Raw genomic sequence first — 21,948 nt, 5'->3', positions numbered from 1 at the left:
CTAGAAATTAAGCTGCTTTGAAGCTGTTATATAGATTGTAAAATGCATTTGGCCTTGGGTCAATCAATCATAGTTTGTGGCTTCCAGTGTTCTGATAAGTAAAGTAGGAAAAATAGAAGAGTGTTAATAAACAAGAGTCCACTTTGAAGAAAAAAGTACCTCACAACAGAACCCTGAAGTTTTCAGAAATGACTACAATTTATTTATTTTATGTGCCTTGGAGTCACAACTGATATTAATGGGATGTAATAATGCAAGCATGCTTTTCTTTCCTGGGGGCTTCTGCAATAGAAGCCAATGACTAACTCTGGGGTACAACCCAAGTTGACCTGAAGTCACTTCAAATATAGTTGTAGCTCACAAATTAAATTGGATGTTATTCTCATGATTAGCATCATAAAGAATCCTTCAAGGTACTTAAATTTAAATTCTTCTCTCCATTGTTTTAACTCTAATCCATTTAAAAGTAACATCTACACCATCATTAATACAAGAACGAAAAGATACTCACCTGTATTCCAACAGAAGAACATTTGCTTTTCCGCAACACATCCCCTTTCAGTTCCTCAGCTGGCTGGATTCCCTTGTCGTTTGCTGGTGTGTTGTCCATGTACTGTTGACTGTTAGATGGTCCATGAACCTGTGCATTTGCAGCTTCGATAGCAGCAGTTAAGGCTTTGACACTATCCAAACTTTCTGTGGAGTTACTTAATCCTGACTGGCTGTTCAGATCACCCCGCAGGGTATGTCCATCCAAATACGCATCCTGAGCAGATTCCGTGCTGCTCTGCGCAGTGATTGAGATGAATGGCTTAATTGTGGTCCGTGGTGGGACCGGTGGAGGATTTTTCTTATATGTAGTAATACACGACGACACTGGTTAAACAGACAAAAGTAGAATGTCAGATATCATCTAAGCCCCAACAGTAAATGTAGTAGTACTTAGTGTCTTCATCAAACAATGGAAAATTAGTTAACTGTGACAAAGGTAAATATCTCTTCCCTTCTTGTTCGGTGAAAAGAACCTTGAAACATTTTAAAGGAAATCAAAATTTTTTCATACATTTTTTTTGACCCCAATGCAAAAAAGCTTCTAGGTATGTGATCTGCCATTTTAAGAAATGTAAAGTAAATACATTAGGGTTAAGGTCATAGAATGCAGAAATATTGACAGTTACACCAGATATCACCATATGCAACATTTTATTAGTCTGTGGAAATAATCCAGTGAAAATGAGAAAGCTCTGGATAAAGGTTTGCATAGCTTGTTGTCTTGCACATCAGAGTGTCAGACACTCTGAGCCAATAGGCTGGTCCTGGACTTATTTCTACTTGGCATAATTTACTTATTATCATTTAATTATTTCTGGTTTTATTTTGCTATATTTCTACTCTATTCTTGGTTGGTGCAACTGTAACAAAACCCAATTTCCCTCAGGATCAATAAAGTACGTCTGTCTGTCCGTCAGTTTGCTGGGTGTGGTCTTACATTGATTCTATTACAATTCTTGGAATTACTGAGTATGCCTGTAAGAAAATGAATCTCAGGGTTGCAATTGGTGACATATATGAACTTTGATAATAAATTTACTTTGTGAAGATGCATTAAATCTAAAACTTAAATTATATGGTCAGCTGGTGCTAACTGTTTAACTTGTCAGGCTGTATGTCAACTTGTTTCTCGGTGCAACAAACTATTTTCTCAGTGTAGCTGTTAAGTGAGTTATCAACATGTGATATAGTTGTTATAAGTATGTTAATTATCATTCCCATTCAAGACTGACCAACTGTAAACTTCAGGTGTCCAACACCAAACTGGTACCGTATTTTTCCCTTTGTACTTTCCTCAACTATCAAGGAACAAGGCCAGGAGTTTCAGCTAAAAGTCAGAGATAAGCAGTTATCCCAGGAGTGGCCAACAGTCACTCTCTGAACAAGTCATGTAACTTTCCTGTTAATATTTAAAAAGGAAATGTTGCAATGAGAAATGATGTCATTTGATGTGCATTTGGTTCTGGATTCAAGTCAGCAATGAAATACTTATGCTGAAAAGCATCTAGTCAAATTTCCAAAGCAATGCAAAGTAACCTGGAATTAACAGTCACCACATTTCATTTCAATCCAAAGTATATTTTTAAAAGCTCTCTGTGTTATCCTAGACAACTTGATTAGTTTTTACCCTTTAATCAACACAACTAACAATATATTAACTGGTGCTTATTACTGCCATGTCTGTTATGGACGGAGGCTCTGTAATTCAGAGATTCAGAAGTACTTCTATTATCGAAGAACATATAAATTAAGCAACATTGAGATTTGTCTGTTTACAGGCAGCCAAAAAGCAAGAAACCTGAAAGAACCCAATTATAAAAAAGAAAGACCAACACCCACTGCACAGCAGAAGAGAAAAAAACACAAATCATGCAAACAACAGAAGCAAGCAAATTGAATGAAAGGATTATGAACTCTGTTTCTCTCCTCAGATGCTCTCTGGCCTGCAGATCAATAATTTCCAATTTATTTAATTTCTTATGGGAGTTTGCTTCACATAAATTAACTAATTCATTTTTGTTCACTGTTGTTACCATACTTTATGCATACTGCACACTCAATGGCCATTTTATTAGGTACACCCACTTGTTAATGCAAATATCCAATCAGTCAATCATGTGGCAGCAACTCAACACAAAATCATGCAGTTGTGTTCAAGAGATTCCGTTGTTGTTCACACCAAACATTAGAATGAGGAAGAAATGTGACCCGGTGATTTTGGCCATGGAATGAATATTGGTATAAGATGAGGTGCCTTGAGCATCTTAGAACTACTGATCTCCTGGGAATTTCATGCACAACAGTCTGGAGTTTACAGAGAACAGTGCGAAAAACAAAAACATTTAGCGAACATCAGTTCTGTGGCTGAAAATTCCTTGTTAATGAGAGGGGTCAGAGGAGAATGTTCAGACTGGTTCAAGTTGACAGGAAGGTGATAGCAACTCAAATAACCATGTGTTAAAATCGTGGTGTGCAGAAGAGCATCTCAGAGTGAACCCTCAAGTGGATGGACTATAGCAGCAGAAGAACATGCAGGGCTCCAGTTACTTCAAACCTCACTACAAACAATCAATTATATTGTAGAGGAAGGACTGTTAAGGCCATTGACAGCTAAACCCCATATATTAGGGTTCTACAAATAGCAAATGAGATGAATGAATTCAATTTCCTTTTTTGCAGTGGTATTGGTTGAGAGATGAATGTAGCAAAGTTATGGGGAGTATTCCCTGCTTTTCTTCAGATGGTCAAACATCGTCATTCAAATTTAACCTGTCACATAGATAACAGACTCATGTTTAATATCTCTATGAAGAAGCAGTTTCATCAAAAAGGCAGCACACTCGGAGTCCTGTGCCAATACGTCAGCTTAGTTTCTGTGATCAGTCTCAGCGTTCTTCCACTGAACCAAAATATTAAATGGAGTATTTTAAAAAAGCTTTCTTTTTATGATTTTAATAATAAAAGGGTTAATACGTTGTTACATCTCACAAATAATCAATTGTTTAATATAACTTTTTTACATTACTCAGCCTTCTTACCCCAACAAAATCATTATTGTGAGGACGTGCAGAAAAATTGTTGGGAATTATAACAACTACACAGGAGGTCCATAGAACAAGCAAGAAGTCCAGGTTATTTTTAAGTTCAGGCATGGTGAGCTTCTTGCACAGATAGGCCGTTTAGAAACTGCCCAACCACTGCTTGAGTATTGAGGGACTGAGTGAACAGCTTCTGGTCCCACAAAAACTAATCTCCTTTTTGTCTGTCAATGCCTCCACTTCTTGTGTGACAGGTTTTACTGAAAAGATTATGGCTGAGGGGCATTTTTCCAGGTATGGGATTTAAATGTCCATTAGCTTCTATATACATTGTTGAACCTTGATGTATATGTATTCATGGAGTGCCATCAAGGTGGAGGGAGTTAAAATTCCCCTTATAGGATCAGTTTATTAACTTGCACTGTACGATTTAATTTCGCCAAGTATAACATTTAAAATTTGCATTTGATCATACAAGGAATTAAAAAAAAGCCAGGCAATCCTGAGACTGCCAGTAGTCACATGAACTGCTTCTTGGTAGGTCTGTAGATGGCTATTATTACTGAAGTGGTGTGGGGTGTCTTGTTTGTTTTTCCACTGCGAGAGACTCATTATCCAGTACTTGTCCTAGAGCAGGAGGCTAGAGGGAACTGCACATTTGTTGTCAGCTGCAAATTAAACATTTCAGGGCAAAGAAATTGTAATTTTCAGTTAATGGAACATGAAATATTTAATTATATTAATGTTAGATCTCACATGTGCAGATCTATTTCGATCACAGAGAAAATGGAGAAAATTTTTGAAGCTAGCAGCAGCTGTTTGAGAAACTTTTGTAAAGGACATAGAAAGACAGAATATTTTACGACAAGGTCACGCACGTAATGGCAGGGAATAAGAATGAGGCTGGAATTGGCTAGGTCAGTGCGAGGCCTGAATCATTTTATACCCCAGTCTCATTTTTATTCTGTAGTACTATAGAAAGGGGTGAAAAGGGGCAACAGCTGTGTTAGGCCCGGCATGTGGGAACGGAAACAGACCATTTGACTTTCTGAGCTTCTCATTACAATCATGGCTGATCATCTATCTCCCTACTATATTTCCAATACCTACTAATGTCTTTCGTGCTGAGAAAATTATTCCCTTCTTAAAATATTCAGTGACTTGCCTCTTCAGCACTCTGTTTTATAAGATTTCAGATTTGCCACCTCTAAGAGAAAGAATTTCTCTTCCTCTCAGTCCTAGCCTAGTAATCCAGGTCTGTGATCCTCGCTGTTGTAACGTGAGTATTATTAAAAGTAAGTTAATATTAATCGGGAAGCTGTTGGTAATGAGAGGTGGGATCCAGGGTTGGCGGGGTTTTCACTTCCGCTCTTTTTACTCCCAATATGCATTGTATATAGTTCCCCCACCCAGGCCGCACGAGGTACCTGGAAGCCTCTGTATTGTAAATATCATTTCCCGTCCCAGATAAAGATGTTCTGTTGGCTGTCAAACTGTCGAGTGGTCTTTTTGTAAAGTAGAAGTTACCACACTCTCACCTTGTACACACATCCCAGCCAAATGAGATCAAATGGATATTGGGTGAGAAGCAAGAACATGCCAGGAACTTCTACATATTTAGTCCAATGGACTGCAGCATCAATGTGCTGAATGATATGTATGTAAGGCAGCCCCCATGTATCCAATCACAACTTGCTCCATAACCCTATAATTCATCTAAGGTCAGCTAAGAGAACAGGAGGGGCTAATGTAGTGTTACCTTACCATCCAACCCTCATCATTCCTGCAAACAAACTCATTGTACGTGCTGGTAGGATTAAAAATGAGTCTGTTGGAACTGATTTTTAAGGGTCTCTAAGATGCTGAAAGTTATAAGTATACCTGATCACGCTGGCCACACACAGATATGGTTATGTGTTATTCAGTAATCACACAAAGTCTCAGTTCGTCTCTTGGCCCCAGAGCTAGGATGAACAGCTGCAGTCTGAAGCAAGTTATTACAAGTCTTTGCCGGGTGTGAGCTGCTTCTCCTTTCTGATGAGCTCCGATATGTGCACCACCCCGGGCGTTTATAACCAGAGAGCATGACGACTGCCTCACCTTGCTCAAAACACAGCTGCAGGCATCCAGACTTGTCAAATTCCTCCAAATTCCACTGACAGCTAAATTCAGTGTGCCTCATGTACACACAGCTTTTTCTGCCCCCAGCAATGCAAATGAATTTATAATGGTAGGTTTAAAATCCTTATCCACATCAATTGGAACAAGATACTACATAAACCAAAAAAGAGACTGCAGATGCTGAAACAGAGGGAAACAACTGGAATTGATGGAGATATTCAGCATGTCTAGATTCATCAGGTCAGAGAAAAAGAGTGGCAATTTCAGGTTAATGACCCTCCAACAGAGTAGTTTCTGATGATCTGTTGTGCTGAAGCCCCTTATTTTACTCCCTACACACTGATGACTGTGTGACCAGATTTTGCTCTAACTCCACTTACAAATTTTGTAGATGACACCGCTGTAGTGGGCCTGGTTTAAACAAGTACAAACCAGATTACAGCCAGGAGATGGAAAGCCTTGGGCACTGTGTGAAGACAGTAACCACTTCCTCAATGTCAGCAAAACAAAAGAGTTGATCATTGCCTTCAGGAAGCTGGGCTGAGGGTATGTCACTGTCTGTATCGATGGTTGAGAGCTTCAATTTCCTAGGTGCAAATATCTACAACTACTTGTCATGGTCCAGCTAAAAAATGCCATGGCCAAGGAAGCACGCCTGCACCCCTACTTCCTCAGAAAGCAAAGGAAATTTGGCATTCTTCTGATGACCATCACCAATTTTTACAGACCCACCATGGAAAGCATCCTATCCAAATGCATCACAGATTGGTATGGCAGCAGCTCCACACAAGACCACAAGTAATTACAGCGTTATAGAAGTAACTACAGATCTATAAACAGAGCCTGGTACATCACGAAAGCCAGCCCCCCCTGCCATTGTGTCTACACTTCCTGCTGCCTTCAGAGAACAACCAACATGATCAAGGACCCCTCCCAAACTGCTCACTATCTCTTCTCACCTCTCATTGCGCAGAACATACAAAAGGTTGAGAATGTGATATGTACTACTATGCTCAAGGAAGCGTGTATCACACTTGAACAGATCTCTCATATGATTAAGATGATACATTGATCTCTCATCTACCCCGGCATGGCTCTTGCACTTCGTCTTCCTGTACTACACATTTTCTGTAACTTTAACACTATGTTCTGTATTCTGCTTTGTTCTCTTTTGTACTTTTTCAATATATTATGCATTGAATGATCCGTCTGAATGCTTTTCACTGTGTCGTGGTATATGTGACAATAATTAACTACTTATCAATTAATTTTGCTATTTGACACATAAAGAAAGCATTCCTTAATATGTGCATGTTGTGGCCAAAGAAATGCTTCCTCAAATTTGTGGATTCCATCCAGAAACCTATTGAAGATCATCTTCGCTGCTATGCATCAACTTCAGGAAGAAGTCAGAGAGCGGCATCAACTACACTCTTTTTTGGATTTTACAAAAAAACCTTCAATTTTATCAACATCTGAAGTGAGGCTGTGGAAAACCCATTTCAGATCTGTCTGTAGTTAGAATGTCAGTTACTTGATGCTAATTAAAGGGTCCACTACAAACCTAATCCAAGTGCAAAACAGGTCCAAGCACAGCTGCGTTACTACTGTAGTTTGTTTTCAATCATTCTTTTACAATATTGTATCTCAACTTCAATAAGCTTCCTGATGGAGAGGATTTAGTTTGCCAGACAAAGAGGCAAAGCTTCAGACCACATCCCTTCCCATCAGAATCAAAGTCACACTACCCTCGGTATTGAGCGACAATATGCCAACGATGCTTGTTGGTTGCCAGCAGCTGCCCAAAGTCAGAATTCCAAATCATTGTTAACTGATTTACTGAATTGTGTGAGAGAATGGACATAATGCTAAACATCTGTTAAGCAGATTTCTGCCAATTTTCCCCTGCCCTACAAAACCACCCACTGACAATAAAGGATCATAATGAGAGCCTGGAAAACATGGACTCCTTCCCATATCTTGGAAGCCACAACTCAAGTAAGGGATGGAATTCAACACTGCCTCCAATGGAGCCTTTGGCCAAGTAAGAATGTGTATGAAGATCAAGACCTCACATTTGGCAGAAATAACATGTTCTACCAGGCAGCAGTAATCGCCCCTCTCCTGTATACTTCACAAGCTTAGATCTCTAAGCACTGTGGAGATACCGGCAAAGCTGTCCTATCCTCCAAATGTGTTGATGTAAGTTTCCTTTCCCAGGACAATATTTTCAATACTGAGGTGTTAATTACATTTAGTCACCTTTGTTGGGTTAGCCACATTGTTCATATCGCTGACCCCAAACTCCTCAGAAAGACAGGCTTCTTCATCTGCTTGTCCTGTTGCAGTATCATGCTGTTAAACTGAAGCATTGCATCATATAGTATGACCGACACTGCAGAATTGCTTTAGTGTTCAGCTAATAGAGTTTTTTTTAAATAAAGAAAGAACTTAAAGGCTTAAGTAAATAATCTTCATGTATGCCTGTAAGTGAATAATGCCATCCAGCACAGATGAGATCTTTGTATGGCAAAACATTACAGAAGGATGTGGGGTTGGTGTGGGCAGTGGAGTGGTGCTAATAATTCAGATACACTTTCAAATCCTCCCTGAAAACATGTATCTAACTTGCTGCCGTGCAGAAATCACTGGTCCATGAATGCACAGAATGGAAAGGGGCATCAGGGAACCACATAAAAGCTCAGTGAAAGCTCTACCCAGCAAGTATTGTTGGTCCCACCCGTAGCTCAGTCTCCAGATCCCACCCATCAGCCAATTTAGAACTGGCAGCCACTCTGGACACTGAGGGACTGTAAAACAAGCATTTCAGAGATCAGTATCTAGCTGGAGAGATGGCAGAAGTAACAAACACCAGCTTATATCCCCCATGATTTGTTTTTCTTCAAGCAGCTTGTGGGAATCTCCTGATAATAATAACTATTTTATCAACTATCAAAGAATCATCCTAATGATAACCTGAAACTAGCAATCATGTTTCATTTACCTGGACTTTGCAAAAAAGTTTTTTTCTCAGAAAAAACCTGGAATATAGGCAGATAGATCTGACAACAAGAATACTAGGTGAAATCAAAATGCAAGTCTAGGTTTTGGAACAAATGCTCTAAAGTGATGTGGGAAGTATCCATACCCTATGATTTAATTAGAGGAAAATACCAATCACTTAAGAAGGAAATCAGCAAGCAAAAATTGCTCTTATTTCTGACGTAGTCTGATGCACTCGCAGGCATATGCTTCTTATCCCCATATTGTCTGTATCTTAATAAAACATTTTTCAGAATCATTCCTATTAAACAATGCCAGCGATGGAACAGGGTGCAGCCATGGGACAAATGTTCTAATAATTTGACCCAAGTGGCTTCTCAGATGACAGAAAGTACAGAATCTGTTTCAATGATACGCTTCAGCAGTTAGATGACAAAGCAGTAAATGCTTTTCATCAGTTTCAGTTTGATTTCTGCCAGATGCATAATTTTGAAACACCGATGACCCCAAACTTCCAGACAGCATTGATAGCAAACACCAAAACTGACAAATTACACAAGAGCGCATTAGAACTACCACTCCCATCATGAGTCACAGAGCAGGAAATAACTTACAGGCAGAAAATTAGGATTTGTTTTCAAAATCTTCAATGGATCTGCTACCCACATGCTTTCAGAAATGCAGGTGGTGAAAAAATATCCTATCCCTGCTGTGTACGGTAGTTTATAACAGATACTAAACACGTTAGCCATAATGGTATTGTTTAGCAAGTCTGTCCTAGAATTTTGTTCCTGCCATTTTATCAGCTCACTTTGCTAATCTGCAAAGGGTTGTTTGTAGAACAAACATCAAGGCAGCCGCTACTACTGGAGGACAAGTTATACAGCTGCTTTTGAAACATCAATTACTCAGTCGCTAGGCAAGAAGAATCAGCTGTGCTGCAATTAAAAATGGCCAGACTAAAGGCAATTTAACAAAACGCCCGACTGCCTTTGGTCTCCACTGGTTGAAGAAAGCAGCAACAAAAATCTCTACAAATCATTACTGTGGAGCACATTGACCTATTTTAATCTTAAATGGAGATACGTGTAGGACAAAGAAACTTTCTGGCATCAAGCTAAATAAACTTCCGTAATTATGCAACAAGTCAATGTTGTTGATGGCGACAGAAAGATATCAACATCACTGTGTCCCTCATTCATTTTTTCAATGTATAACTCCTCATTTATCTGTTATCTTTATGTGATACCGAATAACACTATAAGTTTTTAACAGTTTTCTTTTTAACACATGAAACCATGGCTGATGTAGTGGGCAGCATGCTTGCAGATTAAGGTCGGGAAATTCTTCTGTGCTTCAAATCACGTGTTACAACAGGATTTTTGGAGGGCTGCCTGGGGTTGGGGATTGGTGAGGGGAATCATATCTATTTCTTGTGCTGTTTTCTGACTCTGATTTTCTGCTGCACCCAAGGACCAAGGTGTTGCCTGCAGAAGAACAGCGTGTACGTACACCAAGGCTCTGTAGTCACCCACCATTCCAAAAATTGTAGAGTTGCAGAGGGGACGTAAAAGTCTGCAGGTGGTGGAATGTGGAGCAACACACCAAATTTTGGAGGAACTCAGCTTGTTAGGAAGCACTCATGGAAGGAAATGGACAGTTGATACTTTGGCGTGACATTTGTCAGGACTAGAAAGAAAGAGGGGAGATTGCCAGTTTAAAAAGGTGGGGGGAAGGGGGAGCTAGAGCTGGCAGGTGATATGTGGATGCTGGCTGTGGGGTGGAGTGGAGGGTTGAGAGGCAAGTGAGAGGGGAGGAATGCCCTGATACAAGAATCTGGGAGGTAACAGGTGAAAGGCTGAAAAAGATAGAATCAGATAGGACAGTGGACCTTGGAATAAAGGGAGCTCACACTGCCCAATTACACCCATGTAACCAAAACTTACTAACCTGTAGGTTGGAATGTGGGAAGAAGATGGAGGAAGCCCACGTGGTCACAGGAGAACAGACAATCTCCTTACAGGCAGTGGTGGGAATTGAACCTGCGTCACTGATGCTGTGATAGCATTGCACTACTGTGCCACTCGTACACTACCATGCCACTCATTATGCCACCCTGAGCAATGAAGGCCAGTATTTCATCTGCCTTCTGAACCACATTGGCTTCCTGCACTGCCACTTCAAGGTTCCTGTGTTCTGCAACACTCCCAAGAATTCTAACATTCGTGGTGAATGTTGTAGCCTTGGGAGTTTTCCTAAAGCTTAAACACAAGAGACTCCACAGACAATGGAAATTTTGAGCAAAACACAGAAAATTCTGGAGGAACTCAGCAGGTCCGGCAGCATCCATGGAAAGGAATAAACAGTAGATATTTCTGGCTGAAATCCATCATCAGCACTGGAAAGGAAGGCGGAAGAAGCCAGGATAAGAAGGCTGGTGGAAGGGGAAGGAGCACTAGCTAGATGGTGATAGCTGAAGCCAGGTGCTGTGAAGGTTGGTGGGTGGAGGAGGGAGAGATGAAATGAGAAGCTGGGATGTGACGTTGGAGGAGCCACATCTCATATTCCATGCATTTTGGGTACCCTGCAACCTGATGGCATGAACATCGATTTCTCTAACTTCCAGTAATTTCTTAACCCTCCCCCTTCCCTCTACTTCCACCATTTCCTATTTTGGCTCCTCCCTTGTCTCCTTTTCTCTCATGGTCTACTGTCCAGTCCTACACGATCCTTTCTTCTTCAGCCCTTTTGACCTTCTCCACTTATTACCTCCTAGTTTCTCACTTCATTTCCCCCTCCCCCACCCATCCACCTTCCCACTCACTTGGCTTCACTTATCACCTTCGAGTTTATACTCCTTCCTCCTCTCCCCACCTTCCATTCTTGCTTCTTGCCCCTTTCTTTCCAGTCCTGAGGAAGGATCTTGGCCTAAATCGTTGACTGTTTATTCCTTTCCATAGATGTTGCCTGACCTGCTGAGTTCCTCCAGCATTTTGTTAGCTTACTCTCTTGTTTTTGGGAAATCAGCATTCGGCATGATAACAAGAGGGATCTGTGAAAACAGCAAACAAGGGAAACAGTCAGCAGATGGGCAGCATTTATGAAAAGAGAAACTGTTATTATTACAGATGAAATACCCTGACAAAAGATCTTTGGATAACACATTAACTCTGTTCCTTTCTTCAAAGATGCTGCCCAACCAGCTGAATATTTCCAGGATTTCCTGTTTATATTTCAGATTTCTAGCATTTGTAGATTTTGATCTTCAGTCTTGTGGAAATGTTGGGTCCAGTACTTTACGATAGCTTGCAGTGAAATTGTTGCACATATTTGAGGAAGGACATCCGTTTCTATTCAAAGACAATAGCAGCTTTCAGCTTCAGGGTGCCTTCCAGAGTTTATATTTATTTAAGTCTCTTATAAATAAGATGTAAAAAAAAAAGATCCGTTAGAAGAACCTAATGCTATAAAATTACAAGAGCTTTGATTCATTTTTGCTTCTATCTGATCTAATTCATTTTTTAGGGAAGCAAATAGAGATGAAATGCCGAAAGAGTAAAGGGATAGAGACTGAGCGAAGCTAGAAGTTCAATTGTTGTGTACGCAGACTATGTTGCAGGTTACTTTCCGGATAGAGAATAGTTCGAAAGTTGTAAAAATATATCAATTGAGAATGCTTGTCTGACAATGCACATGCTATTTTCTCCAAAATCATGATTGCCTGCCTCTGCGCCTTGTTTTTTTTCTAGTGAAGGGTACATCTCAGAAGCCAGCCCAGCACAAACAGCTGAGCTCTTTTATGTAAGATATAAAAAACAAAGTAGAATACAAATATAGTGTACTTTAACATCCATTGAGGATCAGAACGCACACCAGCCACACCAGGTACCAGTAACATTGCAAAGGATATCTAACAGCTCATTACATTTTCTTATCACTAGCATGCTAAAAACTGGTAGAATGCATACTTTTCTAAACCACAATATTAAAAAAAATTAGGTAGTTCAATTTTGATAAAAATGTTAAACATGTTCCTCTATTGCTGCCCTGTTCTTAGAATGGTTTATACGTAAGCTACTTCCTCCTTAGTTTTATACTTTTCATAAGGAAAGACTAATTCTGAAGATGCAAACTTGTTCCCTCAGATCTGAAAAAGCATCTCTTCTACAGTATCTATTCTATGAAATTCTGCAGCTCCCTCAGTTATAAATGACAATTACTATAAGAGAGCTTCCTGCCCTGTTATTTTGTTCTTGGTGAACTAAAGACTTGGCTACTTAAATACAGGTTGAGTACCCCTTCTCGGAAATTCCATAATCTGAAAACCACTGATACCTTAAATTCTTTAGAACGCTGACATGATGTCATAAATGGAAAATCCCACAAGGTGCTGGGAAATTTCCCACAGGTCTCTGCGCATTACAGACAGTTCTGAAAAGTAATATCATATAGGAAATGAACAAATGTTAAAGTGAAATAATAAAAATGCATGAAATGAAAAATGAAGATCTCGAATGCACATTGAAAGAATGGATTCTCCAGCATCGGAGTGAACATATAGTGCATAATGTTTAAGAGACGCGATGTAATGATGCAGCTCTATAAAACTCTAGTTAGGTCCCACTTGGAGTACTGTGTCCAGTTCAGCTCAGTATAGTAAGGAGGTGGAAGCATTGGAAAGGGTACAGAGGAGATTTACCAGGATGCTGCCTGGTTTAGAGAGTATGGATTATGATCAGAGATTAAGGGAGATAGGGCTTTACTCTTTGGAGAGAAGGAGGATGAGAGGAGACATGATAGAGGTGTACAAGATATTAAGAGGAATAGACAGAGCGGACAGCCAGCACCTCTTCCTCAGGGCACCACTGCTCAGTACAAGAGGACATGGCTTTAAGGTAAGGGGAGGGAAGTTCAAGGGGGATATTTGAGGAAGGTTTTTCACTCAGAGAGTGGTTGGTGCATGGAATGCACTGCCTGAGTCAGTGGTGGAGGCAGATACACTAGTGAAGTTTAAGAGACTACTAGACAGGTATATGGAGGAATTTAAGGTGGGGGGTTATATAGAAGGCAGGGTTTGAGGGTCGGCACAACATTGTGGGCCGAAGGACCTGTAATGTGCTGTACTATTCTATAACATTATGCTGATCAGAAAATCAGCCAAGATCCATAATGACAAACTAGAATTTGAAGGGAATTGTGAATATTCAGCAGGCTGATTGCAGAAACTTAAGAAAGGGTAAGGCATTACATTTTAAAGGCTTAAAAATTTTAAAGATGAAGTGTCTGCTGATCATGAAGCAGCAAAGAAGTTCACTGATGGGTTTGTGAAGGTTGTTTCTAATGAAAATCTAGCAACAGAACAAGTTTAAAATGCTGAATTCTTTTAAATTTATGTAAGATATCAAAACAAAGTAAATTACAAATATAGTGTACAATAACCTTTTAATCAAAACAGGCAAAACAGCAGTGAAAGCCTGCTATTGTTTTTTGTTCAACAGCTGATTAATGTATTCTCTCCTGATGCTACTGTGCTGTTTCTATTACCCTGCGCACATTAAATTTTCATTACTGGTATGTCATAACTTTTACTGTTAAGTGCATATGTGCAATGAACAAGTGTAAGACAAAGATTTAATTCAGAGTTGGAAATGATGGTGATCCCAAGCTACTTCATTATATTTTCTAAAATCCAAAACTCTTCCGGCACCAAGGATTTCGGTTCGGGGTATTCAACTTGCATTGCCACAATCTTTCAACAACTGCATCAACATCCACCAACAGCCCCAACCCAGTCTATGACTTCATGTGAAATTCTTCGTAACTCCCAAAATCACATCTTACTAGATTAATTTTGGAGAACAATCAGTGAAGTCAAATGAATGAATGGGTATTCAAGCCAAAGCGGCAAATATAGATAATGACAATATGAAATAAAGGCAGAAAATGCTGGGAATATTAGGCAAGTCAGAAAGTGTCTGTGGAGAGTGAAACTGAATTCTAAAATGTTAACTCCGTTTTAACTTTGTTGTAATTTATGGAGGGTTCCGCCTTTGTTTACACTGACATATGCTGCAGAGGTATAAAGCTTCCCTGTTTCTGTCTTTATTCCAGCAATCATTGAAAGAAGCTGTGGGGCTGCACACAAGGTCACACATAGTCAGAGGATCAGTGGAATAGTGAGGGAGGAGGGGGCGATAACACTGACGGAAATGAAGTAGAATTAAACCTTTGAGGAGTGTAGATACGAGAAGGCTTCTAAATTATCATCTTCTTGTAGATTCAAAAAGGGTACTTGAGTAAATGTAGTCAAGTCAGGGGATTTGAGAGTCAGATTTTACTTAAGTCAGAAATTTATTTACTTATTGAGATACAGCCAAGAATTGGCCCTTCCGTCCCTTTAAGCCGCGCACCCAACAATCTCCCAATTTAACCCTAGCCTAACCCTAGGGCAATTTACAATGACCAATTTATAATAATCTACCAACCGATATGTCTTTGGATTAATCCATTTTGTCACAGGGAGAACATACAAACGCCTTATAGGCAGCGGCGTATGGAACGTAAAAAAAAAAATACAGATGATTAATATCTAAAATAAAAACAGAAAATGCTAGAAATACTGAGTAGGTCTAACAACATCATGTTGGAGACCCCTTCATCAGTCCTTGGTATCAAGAAGAGTGGGATTAAGTGGGAATGGAGGTTTGGGGGCTGAGTGGGAGTGCAAATAAAGAGTCTTGGGCATGACAGGAGAACCTTCTTCCGCATGATGCATAATTTGCTAATAATTTTCAATCATTTCTGTTCTTATTTCAGTTTTCCAGCACCAGCAGATTTATTTATTTTCATCTGGCATAGAATGTGTTGTCATCAGAACAGATTCAACAGAGGGCAGACACAGTTCAATGAGCAGGACATCTTAAAGTAGTATAGATTTATGTTCCTTGATGTGTCACTTTCATGTGTCATATATATCTGCCTCCTCCTTCACATTCTTTCTTTTGGCCTCCCCTTTTTAAACAAGACAAGTTATTAGTGCATGATATTCCTCTTAAAGTTGATGTGGTAATGGTTGTGAGATGTAGGCCAAATATCTTTGACAAATATTCATGCAGAAATTGTACCTGTTCACATTCCTGGCTGTATTTCTCTGTCAGTGACTGCTAAATATGCTGCTGGCTCAGTTGCTGAAATTCTGTACTTATCTGGGTTTTGCATTTCTGTGGGAAAAGAATGTTCTGAAACATGAACTAAAGAATTTCTCATTTGAGAAATAAGAGAATAGAAGAGAAATCTGGCTCAATCAGGAAGTTTGTGTATAAACACAAATTTCACAACTGGAAAAAACATTACGCTGAAGTGTTTGATCATCACCTCCCTGGAATGACGTGGTGTTACTCCAAGATTGATCTCTGAAGCCTGCTGTTCTTACCTACATCCAACCCTTACCTCAAGTAATCCCCACCAATTTCTCATCTTCATTTTCAAACAATCTTTCCATCCTACCCACTCCTCCAATCCCAAACACAATATCCAAGAACAGTGCTGGTTCCTTCCCTTTCAAACCTGACATCCCAGTCCCTTTTCCTGCTTGCGGATACTGCATAACCACTCTCTTGCTTTCTAAATCTTTTTATTAATATTAGTAATATGGACAGAATACAAATGATATATTGATAAAGAAATTACCAACATATAAATTCCATTACATATGAAAAAAACATACATAATAGTTACAATATAAATGTGTTTACCAAAACATAAGCCATAAAATATATGTATGAACATAATAAGTCTAAATATTTCATAATATATGATATAAAGAAAACAGAAAAAAGAAAGAAAAAAAAACAAAAAAAATAATGCCAAACTAGCTAATCTAATCTAATAACTAATATAGAAGAAAAAAGAAGCAAAAAAAAAGAGAGAGAAAAAAAAGGGGGCTGTTTATAATATCTCACAAAAATAAGTATTCATCAATGCCGTCACCTCCGGTCCTCTCAAAATACATAAGCTAAAAGCTGGGAAATCAAATGAACTTGGCACAGGGTCATATTACATCATATGAAAATGTTGAATAAATGGTCTCCATAACTTTTCAAATTTAATAGAAGTCTCAAAAGTACCACTCTCAATGTGCCATTCACCTGCCTTTGATCCTAGTCTGCAGGATGGTCAGTAATGCACTGTCAGAAAAGATGAAGTTAAGATTTCATTATATAACTCTTTTCATAACTCAAAATGTCCAAGTGTTCCATAGCTAAAGAAGAGATGGCTGGTCAGTTAAAGAGAAAATCAACAAATCCTCAACTGGAAATACTGTCACAGAAAACAAAATGTATGCAGACTTACGCACATGAACCAAACTCGGCCCTCATTTCCGGAGTTTTGTATAACTACAACCAACAAACCAGATCTATTTTGACCTGCCTGGTGCTGGTCAAAAGAAGTTGCAGTAAGTTGTGGATCTGCAAGAAATATGCTGGGTAAGTGAGTGAAAATGATAATAGTGATGGTTTGGTGGCATTTTAATACACTGTTAGGACTTATCCTTTACTCTGCAAAAATCTTACTCCATTACACACAGGATTGCAGGTATTTTCCGGTATCCTAGACACTCCCCAAAATTTGATGATCACATATTAGTAAGCAGTAAGGAAGAAGTGAAAACTGACAACTATCCCAACAGCACTCAAGCATCCCAAGGAAATGAGTGATAATTAAGTACCACTCAATATGTCGCTTTGAAGTGAGATAAGAAGTTTGAAACCTTATTAAATGCTCCCAGTAGTTAGGAGATGCAAAGTTCAAAGTAAATTTATTATCAAAGTACATATACGTCACCATGTACAACCCTGAGATTCATTTTCTTGCTGGCATACTCAGTAAATCCAAGAACTGATCCGAAACCAAGGAAAGACCACTCCTAACTGGGTGGACAAACAACCAATGTGCAAAGGACAACAAACTGCAGACACAAAATAAAAGGAAAATAAGCAATAACTACTGAGAACATGAGATGGAGAGCCCTTGGAAATGAGTCCACAGGTTGTGGAAACAGTTCAGTGATGAATGATGTTATCCCTACTGGCTCAAGAAGTGTGGTGTAAACCTGATAAGAAATGGACATTACGTTACTCTGGAGATGATAGGACATAACATTTTGAACTAAGATGAATTGCTTGAAACTGAATGACTCATCAGTTACAATCACATAACCATTAACCATGTCTGCAAGACGGTAGTTACATCTATGGCAAAAGACCAACAAAACATTGTTGACAATGAAATACAAAATACAAACAGATTTATAAAGGAAATGACACTTGTGCATCTGCAAAAGATCATTACAGCTTATCGAGCAAAGTAACTTATAAAAAGTTACCTTAGTATAGGTACTCAACAATAAAAGATCAAAGGTAAATTCAACTCTAAGTATTGGTTTCATAATGAGAAGAAAAAATACATTTAAGTAGCATTCACTCCACACACCTGGACATTGAAATTCTGATCAGACTGAAGTCCTACAGTATAACAGAGTCAGAAAATGGAACACATACTGGTTCTTTCTTTGCCTACATTTTTAATAAAAATTTTCAATTTAAGGAAGGAAGACTTTAGTTGAATTTTTCACGTATCCTCCACAGAAAGAGTATATAGTCACTAGTTGTGGAGAAATGCCACACCTATTGCTCCTGCTGGTAACTTCAAAATCTAAACAAACTACATGGATTAATATTAGAAAATTGAATCTGAAATGCAAGGTTAACCCATGTGCTCCCAACGCCCACTGGACCCAGTGGAGATGAGCATCAAATTTGCGCTGGCTGCTCACTTTTAAGATTTTAGTGATCAACAAGAACAATGAATCTTAGCTGATAGACTCACATTTGTAAATGGTCAGCAGTAATTCATAGGCAACACGAGTGAATCTGTAGATGCTGGAAATAAATAAAAACACAAAATGCTGTCAGAACTCAGCAGGCCAGACAGCATCTATGGGAGGAGGTAGTGAGAACGTTTCAGGCCGAAACCCTTCGTCAGGAGTGAAGTAACATGGGATGGTCGAGGGGGAGGTAAAAAGGGGGGGGGATAAAGTACAGAGCTGGGAAGTGATAGGCTGGAGGGAAATGGGCTAGGGGGAAGGTGGAGAATTATGAGAAATAAAAGAGAAAGAAAGGTAGGGCTGGGGGGAGAGGGGGGAAAAAGAAAGAGAAAGAGAACCAGACTAAAATAATAGATAGGTGTGGGGGTAAGGGGGGGGGGCAGGGGTATCAACAGAGGTCTGTGAGTTGGATGTTCATGCCGGCAGGAAGGAGGCTACCTAGGTGGGAGATAAGGTATTGCTCCATCGACCTGCATGTGGCCTCATCTTGACGGTAGAGGAGGCCATGGACAGACATATTGGAGTGGGAGTGGTCTGTTGAATTGAAGTGCGTAGCCACAGGGAGATCCCGCCACTGCTGGAGGACCGAGCGCCAGTGTTTGGCGAAACAGTCTCCCAGTCTGCGGTGGGTCTCCCCAATGTATAAATGGCCACATCGGGAGCACCGGATACCGTATATCACCCCAGCTGACTCGCAGGTGAAGTGGTGCCTCACCTGAAAGGACTGTAGGGGGCCTGGGATGGTGGTGAGGGAAGAAGTGTGGGGGCAGGTGTAGCACTTCTTCCGTTTGCAGGGATAGTGCCTGGAGGGAGGTCAGTGGGGAGGGATGGGGGGGGATGAATGGACAAGGGAGTCGCGTAGGGAACGATCCCTGCTGAAAGCCGAAAGTGGGGGGAGGGGAAGATGTTGCTGGTGGTGGGATTCCGTAGGAGGTGGCGGAAGTTACGGAGGATTATACGTTGGATCTGTAGGCTGGTAGGGTGATAGGTGAGGACCAGGGGGACTCTATCCCTGGTGGGCTGGTGGGGGGGATGGGGTGAGGGCAGAGGTGCATGAAATATGGGAGATGCGATGGAGGGCAGAGTTGATAGTGGATGAAGGGAAGCCCCCTTCTTTAAAAAAGGAAGACATCTCCTTTGCCCTAGAACGAAAGGCCTCATCCTGAGAGCAGATACGGTGGAGGCGGAGGAATTGAGAGAAAGGGATAGCATTTTTGCAGGAGACAGGGTGGGAGGAGGAATAGTCTAGGTAGCTGTGGGAGTCTGTAGGTTTGTAGTAGACATCAGTGGATAGGCTGTCTCCATAGATAGAAACAGAAAGATCTAGAAAGGGGAGGGAGGTGTCAGAAATAGACCAGGTGAATTTGAGGGCGGGGTGAAAGTTGGAAGCGATGTTAATGAAGTCGACGAGCTCAGCATGTGTGCAGGAAGCAGCACCGATGCACCGCCTCATTTTCACCATGGATGCCCAGTCCCTATATACCTCTATCCCCCACCAGGAAGGTCTCCAAGCTCTCCGTTTCTCCCTGGATTCCAGACCCAGCCAGTCACCTTCTACCACCACTCTTCTCCGCCTGGCAGAATTAGTCCTCACCCTTAACAATTTGTCCTTTGGAGGAAGTGGGAGGAGCCAAACTAAAGGTGTAGCCATGGGCACCCGCATGGGTCCTAGCTATGCCTGTCTTTTTGTCGGCCATGTGGAGCAATCTATGTTCCAAGCCTACACCAGTATCTGTCCTCCTCTTTTCTTGCGTTATATCGATGACTGCATCGGTGCTGCTTCCTGCACACATGCTGAGCTCGTCAACTTCATTAACTTCGCCTCCAACTTTCACCCCGCCCTCAAATTCACCTGGTCTATTTCTGGCACCTCCCTCCCCTTTCTAGATCTTTCTGCTTCTATCTCTAGAGACAGCCTATCCACCGACGTCTACTGCAAACCTCCTAACACCCACAGCTACCTAGACTATTCCTTTTCCCACCCTGTCTCCTGCAAAAATGCTATCCCTTTCTCTCAATTTCTCCGCCTCTGCTGCATCTGCTCTCAGGATGAGGCCTTTCACTCTAGGACAAAGGAGATGTCTTCTTTTTTTAAAGAAAGGGGCTTCCCTTCGTCCACTATCAACTCTGCCCTCCATCGCATCTCCTGTATTTCACGCACCTCTGCCCTCACCCCATCCCCCCCACCAGCCCACCAGGGATAGAGTCCCCCTGGTCCTCACCTATCACCCTACCAGCCTACAGATCCAACGTATAATCCTCCGTAACTTCCGCCACCTCCTACGGAATCCCACCAGCAACCACATCTTCCCCTCTCCCCACTCTCGGCTTTCCGCAGGGATTGCTCCCTACTTGACTCCCTTGTCCATTCATCCCCTCCATCCCTCCCCACCTCCCTCCCTCCGGGCACTCATCCCTGAAAACGGAAGAAGTGCTACACCTGCCCCCACACTTCTTCCCTCACCACCATCCCAGGCCCCCTACAGTCCTTTCAGGTGAGGCACCACTTCACCTGCGAGTCAGCTGGGGTGATATACTGTATCCGGTGCTCCCGATGTGGCCATTTATACATTGGGGAGACCCACCGCAGACTGGGAGACCGTTCCGCCGAACACCGGCACTTGGGCCTCCAGCAGTGGCCGGATCTCCCTGTGGCTACGCACTTCAATCCCACAGACCACTCCCACTCAGACATGTCTGTCCATGGCCTCCTCTACCGTCAAGATGAGGCCACACGCAGGTCATTGGAGCAATACCTGATCTCCTGCCTAGGTAGCCTCCTTCCTGCCGGCATGAACATCCAACTCACTGACCTCTGTTGATACTCCTGCCCCCCTTACCCCCATCCCTATATATTATTTTAGTCTGGTTCTCCTTCTCTCTCTTTTCCCCCCCCCTCACTATAATCTCCCCCCAGCCCTACCTTTCTTTCTCTTTTATTTCTCATAATTCTCCACCTTCCCCCTAACCCATTTCCCTCCAGCCTATCAGTTCCCAGCTCTCTACTTTATCCCCCCCCCGCCTTTTTACCTCCCCCTCGACCATCCCATGTTACTTCACTCCTGATGAAGGGTTTTGGCCCGAAACGTCGTCACTACCTCCTCCCATAGATGCTGTCTGGCCTGCTGAGTTCTGCCAGCATTTTGTGTTCTTATTTTTAGCAGTAATTCATAATGGGTTGCACTGCTGAATGGCAACCTGCATCTCTTAAAGAGATATCCTGTCTGGTGGAGGGGTGGGCAGGTGACCAGAACTGCAGGAGCTAACATATGGAAGTGAATGCAAGGGGTATAGTTTTAAACAGCTGGATGCGGTCCATTAAATGTTTAATGACCTGACACTTCTGAT

General features: G+C 41.2%; 1 protein-coding gene across 1 annotated transcript in view; it reads right to left on the bottom strand.

Moving 5' to 3' along the window:
• The window catches only part of dlgap1a (discs, large (Drosophila) homolog-associated protein 1a), a 219,402-nt gene that overhangs the window by 55,229 nt on the left and 142,225 nt on the right, over window positions 1-21,948 (bottom strand). Inside the window, exon 5 of the mRNA XM_059979492.1 lies at window positions 512-876. Within this exon, the coding sequence (XP_059835475.1) occupies window positions 512-876 (365 nt within the window). The remainder of the gene's footprint in view (window positions 1-511; window positions 877-21,948) is intronic.

Source organism: Hypanus sabinus, chromosome 1 (genome assembly GCF_030144855.1).
Source record: "Hypanus sabinus isolate sHypSab1 chromosome 1, sHypSab1.hap1, whole genome shotgun sequence".
Lineage (NCBI taxonomy): Eukaryota > Metazoa > Chordata > Chondrichthyes > Myliobatiformes > Dasyatidae > Hypanus > Hypanus sabinus.
This window is presented reverse-complemented; position numbering and strand designations above follow the sequence as displayed.